This window comes from Equus caballus, chromosome 16 (genome assembly GCF_041296265.1).
Source record: "Equus caballus isolate H_3958 breed thoroughbred chromosome 16, TB-T2T, whole genome shotgun sequence".
NCBI classification, from domain to species: domain Eukaryota; kingdom Metazoa; phylum Chordata; class Mammalia; order Perissodactyla; family Equidae; genus Equus; species Equus caballus.
In genome coordinates, this window is record NC_091699.1 from 81,425,196 (window position 1) to 81,445,813 (window position 20,618).

A 20,618-nucleotide genomic window follows, 5' to 3' on the forward strand; every position below is an offset into this window, starting at 1 on the left:
GTGGATGAACACTCTACCAGTCCCCGGTTGATGGGCATTGGTGTTGTTTCCTACTATTGCAAATAGTGCTGCAGTGTATGTCCTGTGCATATGTGATTTTGTATTTTTACCAGTGTATCTTTGGGATAGTTTCCTGGAAGTGGCATCGTTGGATCAAAGGGTAAATGCATATGTATGTGTCAGTTGCTAGGTATTGCCAAAATCTCCTCTAGGGTAGTTGTGCCATTTTGCATTCATACCTACCGAGTATGTGAGTGCCTGTTTTCCCAAAGCCTTGTCATCAGAGTATGCTGTCAAACTTTTAACTTTTGGTTAATCTAATACAGAAGAAAGGGTAACTCCGTGTAATTTGTATTTCTCTTATTGTGAGCAAGGTTGAGCATCTTTTCATATGTTTAAGGTCGTTTGCATTTCTTTTTCTGTGAACTACTTGTTTGTGTTTTCTGCCCATTTTTCTACAGATTTCTTTTTTCCCCTCAATTTTTAGAATATCTTTATGTATTTGGATAATTAACCTTTTGTAATAAAACTTTCAAATACTGTTGTCGTTTGTCTTTGAACTTTGCTTATGGCATTTTTCCCAAGTAAAAGTGTGTTTTTATCAACTCAGATTTCTCAGTCTTTCCCCTTATTATTTCTGGATTTTTGAGTCATAGTTTGGACAATGTTTTTAAACTTCATTTTTCTTTTGGAAAATTTCTTTGATTCTTTATCTGCTGATTTGTTTTCCTTTTAGTTTAAGTAGGAACCTTTCTGGGCAATGGTAAATTACATTGACTGTTTGTTGGAGCAGCCACAGTTTATCAGCCGTAGTGTAGCTGACACAGCCGTGGGTCTCTGTAGTCACAGCAGCACCATGGCAGGTGGGGCAGAGCGCTCTTATCCTCCTTTACGTGAGACGTGATGGGTAGGCGTAGCCCTTCCATTAGTACACACAGATTCATAATTCTGTGTGGAGTTGTTTTTTTCCTGTGTCCCATTTGTGAGTAATTTGATCATGGGCTTATACTCTGGATGTTTTTCCTGATCTATAAAATGAAGAGGTTAAATTGGAGGTTTTCAGGTCTTTTCTAGCTGTTAAATTCCAGTATGTTAATGAATTTAAAAGATTTGCCCATTATCAGATATCCTATTTGGGTTTGTTTTTCCCTAAGATTTAAAGTGTGTTTTCCCTGCTTCCCAGACTTGGTGAGGAAGCCTGTGTTTCCTTTAACCATCCTCTTCCAGATTTCACTGATTTAAAATAGCCTTCATTCCAAAGGAGAGTTACAATTAATAACTTCCGTTTGCTGATGTCTTGGTCCAGCTGCAGAAGTGACGAAGATGGTTCTTTATCCGCTGTAGGGCAGCATAGTTCCCATTTAGCCGCACGAGCGTTGTGTGCTAGCGGCAGGGAGTGGCAGGTCATCAAACGGTAATTACTTCAATTCGTATTTAGTACTGTGAACAAATATCTAACTTTATATAACTTTCACATGGCACAGGCAAAGAAGAAACCAAAGGGATATAGTGCAGAACGCTGAGTGAGGGTCAGGTTGGTTAGGAAAGGGATCAGTGATGTGGCTGTGAGGAGAGAAATCCACGGCAAATCCAAGTCCTTGCTTACCTGGTCCCAAAGAAGGAGAACTGATGGTGTCGGGCAGCTGCTCGAGCAGATGGTGAAAGTATTATGAAAGAAACACAGTACACATTAGGAAGATTATTTTCCATGGAGAATGTTGCTGGCCCCCCCCCCCCCCCCCCCTTAAAACAGAGATCTCTTTGTCTTAGATCATTATTTTGGTTTCTGAAATGGCATTTTTCCCCTATGTGGACTATTTTCATTATTGTGCTCCTGCCACCTGGTGGCCATGGAGGTGATGTCATACGTTAGTTTGTGTTTTTTTCCTGTATCCAGACTTTGGTTTGGTTTGATTTTGTTTATTGCCAAGAAGACACTATTAAACTGAAAGAAGATATGAAGGTATTTTAAGATCTGGAATACTGTAAAATATATAAAGATTGAACACTGGCTGTCACACTGCCTAGGTTTGAATCCTAGGACTATAATTTGTAGTTTACTAGTCAGGTTATTGAACTGTCCAAGCCTCAGTTTCCTCAAAGTAATAGTATCCAAGTATTGTGAGGAATGAATTATACAGTATATACAAGGCAGAACAGTTGAGCATTCAACGATTTCTAGCTTCTATTATAAGTATTGCTAATCATTAAATCATGTCATCCAGAAAATATATTAATGTATTATATATTACTAAATATATTAATGTTTAAGAATAATATGACCTAAAGAAGTATAATTGTCTTAATGGTAATTTTGAGTAACTGTATCAGCACTGTCCTTAGGAATAGCACTTTCCTACATATTTAATAAATATCCATATGTAGTTGTCAGGAACATGGACATTTAATTGACTGTTAGAATCCTATGAAAAAGCTGGAAGAAACCTTGGTGATTATAGTTCATACCACTCATTTTACAGATGCCAAAACTGAAGGCCAAGGGCACAAAGCTCGTTGGCTGCAGAGCAGGACTATATCCTGGGTCCCCATCTACATAGTACCCTGTGAACTAAGGACTGCCTTTCATTTCCCTAGAGCGGACCAAACGCGGGATCTGGGTTGCCTTGTGACTGACTGTGTTGTGATTTGAAAGAAAGTAGAGTAGAACATGAAAACTATTTTCTTAAGGTTTTTATTTTTCTAATGTTGGTATAATGTGAAGGATAAATGAACTAGAAGAAAAACCTCTCTGCCATTCTTGTGCGTGAATCGTTAGTTTACTCCTCCTGTTAGTAACTGTAGAAGTTGATGTGGATAACGTGTAGTGGTTGTTTTTTCCAGGCTTTTCATCCTCCTCTGTGCCTTCAGGACACCCTGTGCATGTCTCTGACACTGTATTTATTACATTGGGGGAACCTTTTTGGTTAATTTTTTCTTTCCCTATTAATTCCTTGAAAAGAGCCATATCTTTCATCACTATATATCTCGTGGTTAGTACAACACTGAAATCTTTGTTGAACAAAGGAATCCCCTTCTCAGAGCAATATAATTTTTAGGTGAGGCTTTAGGACGAAAGAGCAGAACCTTCACACTGGTCTTTGGGAACTACCTAAAGACTGGGTCAGGGTTGAGCCTTTGAAGGTTTAAGGAAGTGAGAAGTGGTTTGACAGTGATTAGTTGATTAACATGTTGAAGATTTGTGGTGAGAGGTGAGAAACCTACGGCAGGCACAGTTACTGGTACTTCCAGATTTGGAGGTGATCTTTCCTCTCTGCCTCTCACCTTCATTTCTTTGTGGTGGTCTTTCCTGTTCTCCGGCAAACTGTTCTGTCTCCCTTTCCTTCTTTCTCTTGCTAGACTCTTCTCTGTAGTTCTCCGTCTATGTCCAGTTTGCACAGGAGGATAGGTCAAAGGGAGGGGAATTGGGATAAGTTCAGCCAAAAGCATCCAGCACGTGCCGTGTTGAAATGCTGCACTGAGCTCTGGAGCTGCGGGCATGAATGACATTGGTTTTCTGCCCTTGAGGGATGAATAGTAAGGGGAAAAGGTGTGCAAAAAACTCATTTCCAGTGTGGTATAACTCCTGTGAAAGAGGCTGGTAAGGACCAGGAGTGATGAAGTGCTGAGGAGGGAGGGCCCACATAGCTGCCTTCCAAGGCCTGGAGGGTGCTCTGGGGCGGAGAGGGTGCTCCAGTGTGGGGGGTGGTGCTCCAGGAAGCTTCACGGGCCAGTCGTCTCCAGAGTGAGTAGGATCTCCTGTCATGGACCAAGGAGTTCAAGGGGGTTTGTGTCAGTGTCCCTCTGCTTCTAGCGCCCCACCTCCGGCCCGGCCCCCCTTACATCAGGAAGTAGGACTACAACAATGAGGTGTGTGATATCAGTTATTTGGGGAGAGTGTCAACAGCCATTCAGATCCTTCTGAGTGATTTTCTTGCAGTCTGACATGTATTTGGTTGTAATATTTCTTGAAGTGATAGTCCTTTCCTGCTCCTACAGTCATCCTAAGAAGTGCCGCGCTTTCTCATTGTCATCTGTATGCTTCTCATTCACATTCTTATGTTTGTAAGTTGGAATATTAGAACTTAAAAAATGCTTTTCCTCCTGAGTGATTTTTTTGCTTTCCCAGTTGCCGAAACCAAGGAGATTTGGCGATGGAGGCTTTGTTGGAAGGAATACAAAATCGGGGACGTGATGGGTAAGTTTGCTTGTGACCTTAAGCTTCTCACTGAGTTTTCAAAAGCATATCTGAGTTATGCCTCTGACCATTTTGTGCTTTGGGTACAGAAGAAAAAGTTGAGCAAAGCTAGGCTGATCCATGTCATGTTTGTGGACAGCACCTCTCTTGGGGGTATTTGCCTCATCTCAGCAGTGTGAGCACTGGCCTTCATCCCACTTTAAATTGTCTACTCTTAAAAAGCAAAGATAGAAGTGCAGAGGCTTTGTGACATGAAGAACAAGTGCTTTTTTAAGAAAGCCTTTAAGTCTTAGTAGTTATAGCTCTCTGTGCCCGTTCCTGGGCACCTCTTTGAATCCAGTACGTCTCTGTCCACTTCTCTTTCCGCCTCTGCAATACCCGGCATCTTCTGAAACTTGGAAGGACATCAGTAAGTTTATATAATAAGGTTGGTGCAGTAAGTGTCTCATAAGAAGGTGGGAAGAAATAGTTGAAATAAACCTAGCTCAAGGATGAATTTCTTGTAACAGCTCTTAAAATTGTATCATTTTCCTGATAGCCTACTTGCTTCCAAGGCTTTTTCTGTGGCTAGCTGAGAAGTGACTTAGCCTGCCTGGGTTCTTCCTGAAAGCTTCCCTGGAATATTACAGAAAAGCTGGGTGTCGGTTGTGGACGTGTCACTCACAAGCCAGGCTTACAACATCAGCCTTGTGTTTGACCAAATGACTTAGGCTTGAGGTTGGTTATTAGGGGAAGACAAAATGTTCTGTGGAATAAGTAATCATCTTAGTAGGAACCTTAATGGGAAAAGCTGAGAAATCCTGTTCTTTGCTTCTGGTAATTTGTTTATTGACACTGTCCCACCTCAGGTAACTTTACATATGCTATGTTTAACATGTGAAGGATGAAAAGCTGCTTGGACACATGTTCTGTGTTCTTAAGGGTCTGTTCTTATTTATAGGAGTTTTTTGACATCCTGTGAAGCAGAACTACAGGAGCTCATGAAACAGATTGACATAATGGTGGCTCATAAAAAGTCTGAGTGGGAGGGGCAGACACATGCTCTGGAAACTTGCTTGGACGTCCGTGAGCGGGAGCTGAAGAGTCTGAGGGGTCAGTTGGAAATGAAACACAAAGAGGTAAAGCAGCTGACTTGCTCCTGTTTTTGATATTTTGTTCTTGCCTTTTATATTAAATGTTTCTTAAATACTTGTTGAAGAAAGCATTTGTGTGTCAAATAAGTTTCTATATTGTCTTTTAATTCTGATAGTTTCTTTTAGGAGAAAAATTTGTCGTGAAAATGCTAAGAATATTTATTTCAAGGATCATGTTACCTTGGTCACATGTGATACACACGTAACTTCTTTTAAGAAAATGTAAAGGGTGTCATATGATCTTTGTATAGCTTTCATTCTGTTACATGTCCGTATTAACATTCATTGAGTTTAGTGAACCTTTTTTTTGGCCTCATTGTATGGCTAGTGTAAAAAAGTTAAGCCAGAAATTCAATAATTTGCCTCTTTTGGTTGGAGTTAAAACAAAATTCAGAAAACCCTTTTAAAAATATTTGTATTTTCCCTTGTTGAAAATTAGGGGAAATGGAAAAGAAGAGGAAAATAAAAATTACTTGTAATCCCATCACCTATAATTACTGGTGATTTGGGGGAAAAGTTTGATAATATTTGCTGATTGATTTCTTGTAATTTCGCTGGTACAGTAAGAAGGGGTACACTGACTATTGGAAGGGAAGCAGAAAGTGTTGATAAGTGCAAGAATTGCCTCTTAATTTCTGGCGTGAATGTCAATCTCAGAAGGATTGGAAGAGTTACAGAGATACTGGTCCCAAGCCCCACTGTGAGGGACTTGCCTGCCGGGAGGATCACCGCTCACAAGTGCTGTTACTCAGTGTGCTCAGGAACACGTCCCTGAGGGTTGCGCACTGGGACTGATTCTGCTGATGGCCTTATCAGGAGGTCGTCTCTTGATATTTTAGAAATGTTTCATTTAACAAGGGAAGAGTTAGGCTTGATAAAAGTGTTTTTATGCTTATCAAGACAATCTTTCAATGGTTGGCCATCTGCACTTTGGGTCAGAGCAGCGCATGGTAATATTGGCCGTGTCAAATTCAGTTTTCTGTGAATGCCATTTGCTAAACTGGAATTTATTTTAACATTTGGGTAGACCTTTGAAAATGTATTTTAAAATTACACTTCATGCAAAGATGTAGAAGGTGGTGAAAAAGTACATGGACTGATAATCATATTTGATTTTTTTAAGTGTAATGTAGGGAGGGTCAGTGCTCATTGTTTGGTAAGCTACCTAACCCTCTCTTTATTTCTCCTAGGGCAGAACAAAAGTAGTTGTGTTTGGTAAGCTAAAGTGATAGTGGTTTCCTAGTTAAGGAAAACACCATACACATAGATATCTAAGTTGTTTATTTTGTTAGAAGCCCATTAAAAAAATTCCTGTGTGTGTGATTATGAGAACATTTAGTCACTCCAAGGCTGTTTGAACTTATTCCTGTAGCTTAATTTTGACGTCAGGGGCATTATTGCCACTGCTTAATACTTTCAAGAGAAATTAAAGGGATCGAATGGATAGGTTCCATGGTAAGGATTTGAAGATTACAAGTTTGGCCTAGGGACATAAAAGAAATTTAGAGTTGTGGCTGTCTGGTCAATTTGCTGCTTCATTGATTGGGCTGCTGAAAGTTGATTAAGTTTCTAGAAGTGAAGTGAAGTGCTTTTACCAAACCTAGTAATGGGGATTTATTCCATAAAGTTTGTCTGTGAAACTGTGTTGGTAATAATGTGTTTGTAATCTACTTTGAACGGTATATGATATAAGAACTAGAAAATAGGGCTTTAAGTTTTTGTCCTTCTTATTTGTTTGAAAGTTACAGACCTAAAAGCAGCTAGTCCTATGGTACAAACCAGTGGTACTCAGAATACAGGTCCACAGTGTGATAAAAAGCTTGCATCAGAGCATCTTTCTCTTCATAGGAAGTTTTGCTATATAAAAATGTCAGTTACACTAAACAGTGTGTTTCGTGACACACTTGATTTACATTCTGCCTCAAGTTCCTTATCTCCTGCTGGATTGCTGTTGTGACCACTTCCACCCCTCTGCGGAGCATACTTGGAGGAGTACTGGTATAAATGACTTGTTTTGAAGTGAATGCTTTAGGTGTTTGCTGATTACACTGTTGGGAATGCGTTAGTTTTGATGGACGTTTCTGCTGCTGTTACCTTCTAATGCCCTACAGAGCTGGTAGACCTAAAGATATGTAAGGAGTCTGGAGTCCTGGCCCTGCCTCTTTTCAGCTGAATGGCCTTGAACAAATAATCTCACCTCTGAGCCTGTTTCATCATGTGTAAAATTAGGATATAATTCCTATGTCCCAGTGTTGTAAAGATTGAGTTACTGTTTGAGAAACCACTTTGAAGGCTCCAGATTGTACTGAAGCTGATGAGTTATTTCTGCTGTTTTTCTGTGACGCATACTGACAGTTTCAAATCTCAGCTCCCATTTCTCTACCTAGTGCCACTCCCTCACTCTGAGCATTTAATCTGTTTTTCTCCTCTTCTTCTTTAAGAAACTTGAGTATTATTGAGTGCCCATTATGAACCAGACCCTGGTACATAAATAAAATTAAGCAGTCTTTTCTTCATATTTAATATTTATGCTTGCCACATAGAGTAAATAAAAAGAAAAATGGTTCTCCAGGGCTCGCAGGGAAAAACAGACCTCACCCGCACCATCCTCTGCACCTGGGACTCCTGCTTCGCTGAAGCAGTCCTTTCAGTGCCTTTAACTGTTTCGTTTGTCATGCCCCTCGTGCTCTAAGTAACATTTTATAGAATATTTCTTAATTGTCAGTTTTAGCTGTTTATCTAATGACTTGCTACTATAAAAGATAAGGGTTTGCTCTCTTACATACGATTTCCATCTCCTCGTCCTGCCAGGATTGTATACCTTAATTTTTGGTTAGATCAGCGTTCAGTATTTACGTCATTAAGATAGTAAATATTATTCACAGCTGAGTCAGATAGTATAATGATAATCAAACTTATTTCTTGTACAATTATTTGTTTTCCCAGGAATTACTAGTCTCCTTTTCATTTGCTTTTTAAAAATGTGCCACCATTGATTCTTCCCTAACTCTCTGACACGAGTGTAAATCTTCGCTCAGTGTGTTCAGATGTGTCAGGTATCCATCCACTTCCTTTTTCCCCTGTGAAGACATCTTTCCTGGAGCTCACAGTTCTCAAATGTAGATAAGGTACTCTTTGTGCTAGCTGTGGAGCTGTCCTCACTGTTATTCTGGAGGTTTCTATGCTTTTCTCCTTTTTGCTCCTTTGTAGTTTTGTCTTCTTCATAAGGTTGTTTCCCCATTTTGGTAGAACATACTTTTGAGATCTTATATGTCTGAAAATATCTTTATTCTCATTTCACATCTGATTGAAAGTTTGATTGGCTGTAGAATTCTGCTTGAGAAGTAAATTTTACTCAGGATGTTTTTGGTGAAATGTGAGTCTTTCAGACTTTAACATTGGGTAATGGCAAACTAGGTAATTTGGGCCAGTCCACCCCCTGAGAACAACTAGGTAAGTTAGATTAAAAAAAAATCTGCTTGAAGTGGAATGCTAACAAGATAGTGAAGAATTTCTAGGCCAGGATCTGGACCAGGCTAGAGGTCTGGGGAGGTGAGCAGAGGGTTTGGGGGAAATTATTAGCTGAAACTAGAGAAGGCAGCTGAGAGGATGAGAAGCTGGATGGGGTTTTTGATAACTTCAGGGGGCTAAGAGACTAAAGGATTTGGTGTCCAAGGTGGCTGTGAATACCTCCTCACCTTGGGTTGGGACCCTGAAAGCCTGCACCTTGGGAGTAAAGATGGGCCAGATGAAGAACAGACCCTCTTGAAAGTGCCACGTAGCTGCAGACACTTAAATCTCTGAAATCAGTTTAAGATGATCCTAGAGTGCCACTGTCCCCAGGTATCTCCAAAGTGGTAGGACTTCCAGGGGCCTGGAGAAGGCAATCCAAACTTTCCCCAAAGGAAAAGCACCATTCTGGGTCTTAAATTATTTCTTCAAATAATTTTGCTAATGCAATGCTTGATACCTACACAGAAAGTAACCTCACATACACAAGGAGACAAGACAACAAAAATGAGAAAAAGCAGAAGCAGTAGAAGATAGAAACAAACCTGTGGCAAATCTAGATATTGGCATTATCTTGCTCAGACTTTACAATAGCTGTGTTTACTGTGTTCAAGGAGATAAAAGATAAGATTCTCTTCAAGAAAGAGTTGGAAACTATAAAAAAAAGAAATTAGTGGAAATTTTGGTATTGAAAAATAGGTTAACTAGAATTAAGACTGTAAATATTAAGAGATAAAGAGTGAACTGGAAGATAGGACAGAAGAAAATGTTTAGACTAAAGCCCAGGCAAATGATGGAAAATATAGAAGAGAAAGTAAGAGCAGGAGGATACAATGAGGAGGTCTAACATGAGCATTTTGGAATCCTTGAAGGAGAAAAAAGACAGAATGAGCAGAAGTAATGTTTGAAGATAAATTGGCAGAGATTTTGCCAGAAGTGAGAAAGGCACGTATTTAAGAAGTCTAAGAGTCTCAAGCAAGATAAATAAAAAGGAATATGTACCCAGGTTGAAAACTGAAGACAAAGAGGAAATCTGAAAAGCAATAAAAGAAAAAAGAAGCAAACATTATCTACCAAGAAAAAAAGACAGATTGGCTGCAGCAGCTGACTTGTCAGCTACAACAGTGAAAGTCAGAAGACAATAGAGTGATATCTACGAACAAAGAAATGACTTTTTTTCCTGCCAAACCAGAAATCTATACCCAGAAAAAAGGTGAAATAAAGACGTTTTCAGATCAACAATAATTGAAAGAATTGTCACCAGCAGACCTGCACGAAGGAGATACGGAAGAATGTTCTTCAGGCAGAAAGGAAGTGATCCCAGATGGAAGCTCAAGAGAGAAAGCGAGAAATGAAAGACAACAGTAAACACGTGGGCAAATCTCAATGAGCGTTGTCTGTATCTAACAACAGTAGCCTTCTCAGTTTAACGATAGTGGAATTATGGTGACATTTAAGTCAGTTCCATTAATAAATGGAATTAAAGTATCCGTATGAACTTGGGTTGCCTGGGGGTTGGTAAAACTAATTAACATTAGATTTGTTAAGTCACAGACTCATGTTTTAATCTTGAGAGAACCATTAAAAGTATATTACTATATATATAATTATATGCATATTAATATATCAATAGAGTGTATATCTTCCAAGCTAATAGGAGAAAAGTGAAATGATAAGAGGTTATCAGTCCCAAAGAAGGCAAAAGAGGAGAGAAAAAGGAATATTGAACTTATTAAGTACAAGTAGCACTTAATAAGGTGACGCATTTAAATCCAGATGGATCTATTAAGTGTAAATGCACTAAATGGCCTAATTAAAAGATAAAAATTGTCCAAATGGGTAAAAATTGTTAAACTCAATTATTTGGTGTTTATAAAGATATAGCAAAGTTGAAAGTAAAATGTAAAATAAAAATATATACCATACAAACACTTTGAATAGAAAGATGGTGTAGTTGTATTCATATTAGAGAAAGTGTACTTGAAGCAGAAGCCATGAACATTACTAAAGGTGAAGAGAAACATTTGAGTGATAAAATAGGAAATTTGAGGATATGTAGTAGCAGTCATTCTCTGTGGCCCGTACCATGTCCTCTTTGCCCCCTCATTTAACCTTGGCTATTACCTGCAGCTCCCTGTGCACTGCCAGCATCCTGCTACTCTAGGCTTCTCTCTCTGGAGCCTTAGAAAGCTGCTCTGATAAAATGTGGAAGTGAGGGACAGTTAACACTTCCCAGGGCAAGCCTGAGCAGTGGAGGGACTGGAATTGGTGGATCAGTTCTCCAACTTCCCTTCCCTTAGGGGACAACTCTGAAACAGTCTGTCTGGTTCCTTGGTGAGTTCCCCGTGGGAGTTAGCGTCGGCTGCTTATTGCAGAAATGGGCTCACTAACGCATCCTTTATTGGCTTTCCTCCCTTCCCTGGGTCCCTCTCCATTTCCTCACTGTGCTTCTGGGATCACCTCCAGGTACCTGTCCTGAAGTCTATGTCTCAGGCCACGCTTTTAAGGGAATTCAAACTAAGACAAAAAAATCAAAATTTTTAAGTAATAAAATAGTCTTAAAAGACATTTCTGTCTCTTTTTCTCTCCCTTATCTGTATGCAAGACGTGGCAGAACTATAAGGAGAAATAGATGAAGCAGCAATTGTAGTTGGGGATTTTAACCCACTTTTCCTAGTATCTGATGGAACAGGAGACAAACATCAGGAAGGATATAGATTTGAGCATCATAATCAATAAACTTGACCTAATTTACACATACAGAACATTGCGCAGGAGAACTGCAGTGTGCACTTTCTTTTCTAGCACAAGCAGAATTCTTTCCAAAATTGACCGTATGCTAGGCCATAATGTAGATCTCGACACAATTCACAAGCTTGAAATGATAAGAGTATGTTTTATGAACATAGTGGAAACAAGTTAGAAAAAGATACCTAAAAATTAAAAATCCCAGGATACGTTTTTGTAAATGTTTTTCTCAGTTTACTTTTTAATTTTAATGGGATTTTTTTAAAATATAGAAGTTGTAAATTTTTACATAGAGTCATCATTTTAAAGTGACTTTTTCATTAATTTTAAGCTCAGAAAGTTTCCTTCTACCTAGAAGTCCAGTAAATATTCACTTAGAACTTTTTTTAAAAGTAGTTTTCTCTTTTCCATTTTATTGGCTATATTTAATCATTCTTTTAGTTTGAACTTCAGAATCATTTTTTCAAGTTAAAAAAAAATTAGACTAGAATTTTTACTTGGAATTGCATTAACTCCTTGTTCCTACAAGAAATTTATTTTTGTTTTTTTAAAATTACTCTTCTGTATGGTGATTGAAATTACTACCTCCTGTTCCTGTTCTCCCTCTCTCCTCATTCATCAATAGATGCAATTCCGACTGGTTATCGAGAGATGTAGAGAAATACTGATGGGTGGTGATGCGGCTGAGGGCTGGGCATGGACTAGCTGTGGCTGATATCAAGCCATTGAGAAATTGGTTAGGACAGCGTCCCTCCTCTGGTTGTTGGTACTGGTTTCTGTGAAGTCAGGGAAATGGTAAAGCGGGTACAAGGCTCCTACCGTCTGACGTTACCGTTCCACACTCTTGATTTATGGAGCTTATTCTTGAAGTCTCATAGATTTTTGTTCAATATTCTTAGTTTCCAAGGTTTTTATAACTTTATATCTCTTAATTTTCTCATGAGCTTTTTTGATAAAAAGGGTTAGGGAGAATAATTCAGACAGTGAGAGCAAGTTTTCATCTAAACCTAGAAATTTTAGAACAGTTGTTCATTTTCCGTTTTTTGGTAGTGTTATGGATTAGTAAATACTTAGATATTTGACTTCTTGGGAACTGGGGTATTACCATATGCACTTGAGAACTTGTGTTTACAGATAAGTATAAGAGTTATTTCCTCTTTTTGTGTTCCAGGGATACTGTTTCAATGCTAATAATAGAAATACTCCCACCTCTCTGCTTCCAGGTTGGAATGTTGCGTCAGCAGGTAGAAGAGCATGAAAAGGTCAAGCAAGAGATGGCCGTGGAGTATAAGCAGGAGTTAAAGAAACTACATGAAGAAGTGAGATTTTAATTCTGTGTTGTGTAATTCTCTCTTTTTAACCCTTGAGAATTTTGTTAATGGGCCAGTTTCTACCTGTAAAGTGGGAAGTATGTATTCCGTGGGAAGTATAGGGTGGAAATCTATTTCTCTGTTCTTAAAGCCAGGCAGAGAATCTTGCCTCACGGTATGTTTGATGCTACCTAGAACAGGGATTCTCAAATACATTTCTCACTTAAGTGCCTGAAAGGAATAGAGCTATTTCTATGTAATACTGTGAAATGTTGATACCAAAAACTTACATTAAATATTATGTTTTAAGTCAGTTACTAGATTTTAAATAATGGAGGATCCAAAGGTTTCAGAAGCATTTTGGGATTAAATAAGAAAAGTAAGGAAATTCTATATGTTAACTCAATTTTATTGTTTAGATTGGGGGAAAAACTGCTTTTATTTTTATTTAATTCCAAAGTACTCCTCTCCTGCTTACTGAATATCAGTGTTCCACAGGAGAATGGCTCAAGAACCACAGGCCTAGAAAAAAGAAAGAGTTTTTATTTGCCGCTTTTATTGTGGGGGAGAGTTGTAGGGCCCTTTTTTTCTTTGACTCAATATATTTCTTTTATAGTGTTTATTTTTTATATGTAGTTTTGAGTTTTGTGTTTTAATTTGCAAATCTAACATGCTCTCAATCTGTTTGCAATAGTACCATTTATCATGCTCTTGCTTTCATCATACCAATTTGTTCCACCACATAATACCAATACAAATTCTTAAATTTTAAGTCTAGAAATAACTGTGTCTACAGTTAGGCAGACTGAAGAGAAGCTATGAAAAGCTACAGAAAAAACATATAAGGGACTTCAGAGGAAACACCAAAAATTACAGGGAAGATCCGTCTGAAATTGAGAGGTTAACTGGAAAAATAGAGGTATGTTCATAGCAATAACTTGTTCATAGTGATTGTCAGCCTTTGTGTAGGAAAATGCTGTTTCGGTAGTGCTCTTTCCTGAAACCAATTTTCTGCCATCTCCAGGACTGCTGCTGAGCTATTTCAAAGGTGGGCAGATGATCCAAGTACATCCTGTCATCATCTGGCTCCCTGTGGTTGACGGGGCTACTAGCATCAGTAGTTCTTAACAGGGCAGTACCACCCTTACAGGGCATTTTGAGTGTATGGAGACGTGGTTTCGTTGTCAAAATGACTGGGAGCAAAACTGGTGTTTAGGGGCCAGAGACCAGGGATACTAAACGTGCCTGGGACTGTTCTACACAGGAAGGGTCATTGTACCCAAAATGCCAATATTGAGAAACATTGATCACCAGTTACTAGCAGTCCTCCACGGGCAGTGTCCTTGTCTTATTTATCACCTGCTGGAGAAGGGGCTTAGTAAATGTTGAAAGTACATGGCTTTTTTTCTACAGAGTACTTTGCATGATCAGATTGTTTATCCTTAGTTTCCATCTAGATATAGTAAGCCATTTACCTGCCTCTTTGCTGACTTCATTTTTATTAAGACGGAGTAACTCTGCGATTGTTGTATATATTGATTCCTTGCAGGACTTAAGGGAGGTGGTGAGTCAACACTGCTAAGAGTAGATGAAAGAGCAGCACAAGGCTATCCATCTTTTCCCCTTGAATCCACCGCCCCCCTCCTCTGTCTGTGCCACTGGTTCTCTGGTATACCTGAGAATCACCCAGGGTCCTCTTTGGGCTCTCTAAGATTCTGATCCAGTGGTATGGCATGGGACCTAGGAATCTGCCTTTTATCCAGCCCCCCTAGCTGCTTCTAATTTGAGAAACATTCACATCTTTGTATGATTACTTACAACTTTTCTACTCAGAGTGACCTGTCACCCTCAAATGCCAATATATTATTACTATCTAGAACTGTAATTTCTGTGTTTAATATTCTTTTACATCTCAATATTTTCATACATTTGAAGAGCTTACAATTAGGACTGCCTTACTGCTAGAGGAAGTGTCCATGCTCTCCCCTATCCCGTTTGTCTCCAGTAAGACTTTTGCCCCCTCCTTCTACAGAAGCTATTTACCTGGAGGTCACCAGTGACTTTGACATTACTAAAGCCTGTGGCCAGCCCTTATCTTCCTTATCCTATCTGCAGCGTGGGACCCAGCTGGTGCCTCCCTCCTCCTTAAAACACTTTCTTGACTTGGCTTGGAGAACAAACACACTTTCCTGGTTTTTCTCCTACATTGTTAGCCACTCTTTCTCCATCTCTTTTGCTCCCCAACCTTTTAACATTGGAATGCCCTAGGGTCGTGTCGTTGGACCTCTTCTTTTTTCTCCCTATGCTCGCTCCCTTCATGATATTATTAAATCTCATAGCTTTAATCACTGTGTATATGTTGATAATTCACAGATTTATGTATCAAGTCTTGACCGCTCCTCTTTATTACAGAACAATTTCCAACTGCCTATTTCGCATTTCCACCTTGATATCTAAAGCTCTCAAACTTCACATGTCCAAAATAAAGGTCCTGATTTTATCTTCCCCCCATCTCCCCAGCACCATTCCTGTTTCAGTCAGTGGCAACTCCATTCCTCAGTTTGCTTAAGCCTAAAACCTCGGAGTCACCCTTGACTTCTCTTGTGTCAGCACCACAGCCAGAATGATTCTGTTCTAATGTAAGTCAAGTCATGTCCTCTCTTGGACACAAAACCCTTCCAGTAGCTGCTCTTAAAAGCTGAGGTTATCCTAATGACTACACAATCTCGCTCCCTGTTAACTCTCTCACCTTTCTCCTCCCACTTTTTCTTTTACTAACTCCATTCCAGCCATACCAGCTTTCTTGCTCATCCTTAAACATACCAGGATGCTTCCACTTCAAGGCCTTGTACTTGCTGTACCCTCTTCCCAGAATAGTATAACTTCATCCTCATGTCCCTGGTGTTTACTTAAATGTTCCTTAGTCCGGCCATCCCTTTTTAAAATTGCAACCCCCAAATCTGAGCACTCCCTGCTCTGTTTTCTCCAAAACAGGTATTACCATCTAATGTACAATACATGAATGTGTTGTCTATTGCCTTCTAATTGAGCTGAGCTAGGATTTTTGTTTGTTTTATTAAATATTGTATTCCCAACACCTACCACAGTACCTGGCAGGTATAGTAGAGTGAATGAATGGGTGGCTATCAGAAAGCTGGTTAACAGTAATTACCCTGAGCTAGCATGAGACTTCTGGTATTGAGGGTCCTGGAGGACAGTGATAGAAAGACCAAGTTTCCTTTCCCTTTGATTTGTCCTGTTTTCATGAATATTGAGCTCATTTTCTTGATCATGAGACTTGAAGTTACTATTGATCTATCATTAATTTTGAACTGTTTGGCTTTGAGTTGCAAATATCTGTTAAAATTTAGCATAGAGCTCCCTTGTTATTCAAGTCGTTGCAGTTCTGTAAGAGAGTAAAAATTTGGATATCAAAGAATATTTTGTTATTCATCTGAATCTATTTGGTTCCTGATTTTTAGATATTGAGAAGAATTCTGCTACCAACAGACTTATCTGAAAATTTATTTGAATCTGATCAATTCCTGGGTTTGGATATCAAGAACTTGGATAGTGAGGGATATCTGTAGTGATATTTTGAAATTTTGGTTATCTTAGGATCAGTTTTCTGAAAAATTATAACAACCCTTAGGTGGCAGCAAATCTGTGAGAATCATCATGAACCCAGTATTTAGCATCTGTGTTTCATACTCTTCACCATTAGGGTGTTAAATTTAGAGAGACAGACATCCAGAGGCACAGTGTGTGAGGAATTCAGGATTACTCTACAGTTGTGGCAGCTAAGTGAGTAATGGGGCTCCTGCTGCGGAGAAAGGTGCGTGTATACAGGGGACGTGGGGAGAAATTAAAGGAAAAGTGACTCTAGGAAGCTGAGACAGCAAGGGGGAAGCACTTAGAAGTTAAGTACCTTAATTGCCTCTTCAGGAATTCCGCCAGAAATCACTGGACTGGGAGAAGCAGCGCATGATTTATCAGCAACAGGTGTCTTCTCTGGAGGCACAAAGGAAGGCGCTGGCTGAACAGTCAGAGATAATTCAGGTAGGTCACAGACGTTTTCAAATAATGAGAGGCAGAGATTAAATGAGTAAATTTGATTAAATATGAACCAGCTTAATGCAGTGCACGTGAGCTCCCACCTGTCTCCTCAAGTCCGTGTGTCCATCTGCTCCTTTGCCTGCTTTTCTCTCTGGCTTCTTTCTCCCTCCCTCATTCTCTCTCTCTCTCCCCGTCAACTCTTGCATTCTCGTGCTCACCCTATGCTCGCATTCACGTTCACTCTCCTCACCTTGGTCTCTCTCCACTTCTCTCTCTATCCTGTTCTCCCTCTCTATCTCCTATTTCACTTCCTTCTGTCTCTGTCCTTGGGTCTCTGGCTCCCTTGTTCTGTCTGTGTCTTGCTCCATCTCTGATAGCTAGGGGACCTTGGCTCGTCTGCCTGTTTGGGCACAAATACTGAGAGATTCACACTGTGCTGGTGTGCAGTCACTAAAAGCTGGATTTTTGTGGCAGAAACAGAACACTAGTAGAAACCTTTTTTTAATGAAGAACTAATGGCTTAAGCAAAAACAAAAAATAGACACCTGATTTAGGAATATTTCTTCTTAGAACATATTTTGCTTGTTTTTTTCAATTAAAAACCAAGAACATACAGGAAAGTGAACATTTGCGACCATCTATTATGTGCTGGTCAGTCTCGTTGCTTATTCTAGATGCATTTATCCAGAATATATAGTTATATGTTATCTGTTTAATTTCGTGGTAGTCCATCACTGTTGCTGGTGATCTTGCTTTTATAGAAGGAGGGAACAGACCGGATAAACAGAGAGCTGGAGGGAAGCTTGTTTTTTTTAACCATCTGCATTATTTGCTACTTTGTCTCAATAATGAGTCGGCTTTTGATCGTCCCACTGAAGTATCAGCTGGCTGATAAACTACCAAGAATGCTTCTGCTCTGAGTGCCTCCTCGCAGAATGGCAGGAGGGCCCACAGCAACCTCAAAGAAGGAATTATTTTCTAGGCTACAGCAACCTCTGGAGCCAGAGTGGGCCAATAAGATCCTGGGTGTCTTGACCAGAGTTTTTTGACCTGAATGCTAAAGTACTATACAAACATAAGTAGCTATAAGATAGTGTTGTATTCTAATTGTAGCCTTCAGATTGGCAAAAAAGAAAATTGAGTTTTAATTTTTAATTCTCGGTTATGAATCTATGAGTATGCTTGTTATTGATTGCAGATCCTTTTTTCAAATTACTATTGTGATTGTTCTGCATAATTAAAACTTCATTGTTAGTAAAAATTAAGTTATTTGCCATGGTTTAGCAAGGGCTAGCATAAGAAACCTGTAAAAGCCAACATTTGTTTTCCCTACTAAAGATGTTTGAATTATTCTTCTGGTAATTTTGTTTAATATAAAACTCTGATTTTTTAACTCAAAAAATATCACTCATAACGTATTTATCTTGATCCCTTAGCAAACTAAACAAAATGAAATATTTCTGTGATTCAGTATGTAGCAGTGCTGAGTGGTCATCATTTTTTTTTAAACTTTTAAATAAACTTCTGTATACCCATTACCTAGCATTAATATTTATCATTATTTTACCAATCTTTTTTTTTTATTCTGGTAAAAAACATTAAAATTTACCATCTTAACCATTTTAAAGAGTATAGTACAGTAATGTTAACTATATGCATATTGTTGTGTAATAGATGTCTAGAACTTTGTCACCTTGTAAATCTAAGACTCTATACTCATTGAACAACAATTCCTTTTGCTAATCTTGTTTCAGTCTTCCCTACTTTTTATTTTTGGCGGGAATATTAGAAAGCATATCATAGACATTCTTATTTCCCAAAAGATAAGGACTGTAAAAAAAACGTAAATACATTAGACCAGTATTACATTAGCAGAATAAATAATAACTTCCTAATATAATTTAATATCCAGTCTGTTCAAATTTCCCCAGTTGTCTCAAATAGTCTTTTTTTTTTTTTTGAGGAAGATTAGCCCTGAGCTAACATCTGCTGCCTATCTTCTTCTTTTTGCTGAGGAAGACTGGCCCTGAGCTAACATCCATGCCTATCTTCCTCTACTTTATATGTGGGACGCCTGCCACAGCATGGCTGGCTGAGTGGTGCCATGTCCGCAGCTGGGATCTGAATGGGGGAACCCTGGGGCCGCTGAAGTGGAACGTGTGCACTTAACCACTGGGCCACCGGGCTGGCCCCTGAAATAGTCTTTTTACAGTTGGATGTTCAAATTGGAATCCAGTCAAGGTTGACGTGTTGCATTGTGTTGATATGTGGGTCACCATTGAATAATAAAGGTAGAAAGTCTGAGAGATTGGATACATGGATATCAGCATCCACAATTCCTCAAAATTTTAAAAAATTCTTGATATAAGCTTTTTTCTTATGTATTTTTTAAATCTAAAAGTGAAGTTCAGGGGCTGGCCCTGTGGCCGAGTGGTTAAGTTCACGCACTCCGCTGCAGGTGGCCCAGTGTTTCGTTGGTTCGAATCCTGGGCATGGACATGGCACTGCTCATCAAACCACGCTGAGACAGCGTCCCACATGCCGCAACTAGAAGGACCCACAACGAAGAGTATTCAACTATGTACTGGGGGGCTTTGGGGATAAAAAGGAAAAAAATAAAATCTTTAAAAGTGAAGTTCAGAATAACTTCTCACTCTGTGAGTCCTATATTTGCTTGAGTTCTTTTCTTTTAGTCAGCTATTAAGATTACATAATACATGTTCATTTTAGAAAAATGAGAAAATGTAGATGAAATGAGAATTAAGTAAAATTACCCATAATTCCATCCTTTAGAAATTTACCATGATTAACATTTTGGTGTAAATTTCTTCTTTTTTTATGCTTATATGCAGCGTATGTTGTATTCATGTACATTTGGTAGAAAAACACAATAATATGTGTGTGTATGGGAAGGGAGGGATAGTTACAAACCTCAAATATTACCAAGAAGAGCAAAATGTTGATAATTGTTGAAGCTAAGTGATGAATATGTATAAGTTTATCGTCTTATTCTCTCTGTAAGTGTGTATATTTGAAAATTTACATAAAACAATTTTAAAAGGTAGAGTGCTTACTATGTGACAGGCACTATGCTAAGCACTTTATAATACAATATTTTATTTAATTTTCACAAGTAAAATATTTTTCTTTTTAAATATGACATGCCAACAAATGGGTAGTCATAATGATTGCATAAAAGTCCAGGCTACCATTAAATGTACCATAATTGGGGCTGGCCCCGGGGCTGAGTGGTGAAGTTCTCGCGCTCTGCTGCAGGCGGCCCACTGTTTTGTTGGTTCGGATCCTGGGCGCGGACATGGCACTGCTCATAAAACCACCCTGAGGCAGCATCCCACATGCCACAATTAGAAGGACTCACAACGAAGAATATACAACTATGTACTGGGGGGCTTTGGGAGAAAAAGGAAAAAACTAAAAAAAATCTTTAAGAAAAAAAAAAATGTACCATAATTTATGTAACCAGTTGCTTATTGTAGAACATTTAGTTTTTCACTTTTTCACTTTTGTAATTAGTGCTTGAAAGAACATCCTTATGTAAACGTTTAGGAGTATATGTCCATTTATTTTCTTAGGAATTGGCCCGAGAAGTGAAATTGCTACATCAGAGTAGTTGTACATTCTTAGAGATTTTAAAGTTTATTATCA

At 38.8% G+C, this 20,618-nt stretch overlaps 1 protein-coding gene across 50 annotated transcripts in view; it reads left to right on the plus strand.

Annotated features, from left to right (window-relative positions):
- Positions 1–20,618, plus strand: part of CEP63 (centrosomal protein 63) — a 46,297-nt gene that overhangs the window by 4,107 nt on the left and 21,572 nt on the right. For 27 of the 50 annotated variants that reach the window (XR_011426658.1, XR_011426657.1, XR_011426656.1 and 24 more), the window contains 5 exon segments: positions 4,127–4,195; positions 5,136–5,313; positions 12,810–12,905; positions 13,693–13,815; positions 16,842–16,955. Coding sequence is in view for 38 of the 50 variants with exons in the window: in XM_023619797.2 (XP_023475565.1) it covers positions 4,127–4,195; positions 5,136–5,313; positions 12,810–12,905; positions 13,693–13,815; positions 16,842–16,955 (580 nt within the window). In the remaining 12 variants the exon portion in view is untranslated. 50 annotated transcript variants of the gene reach the window in all.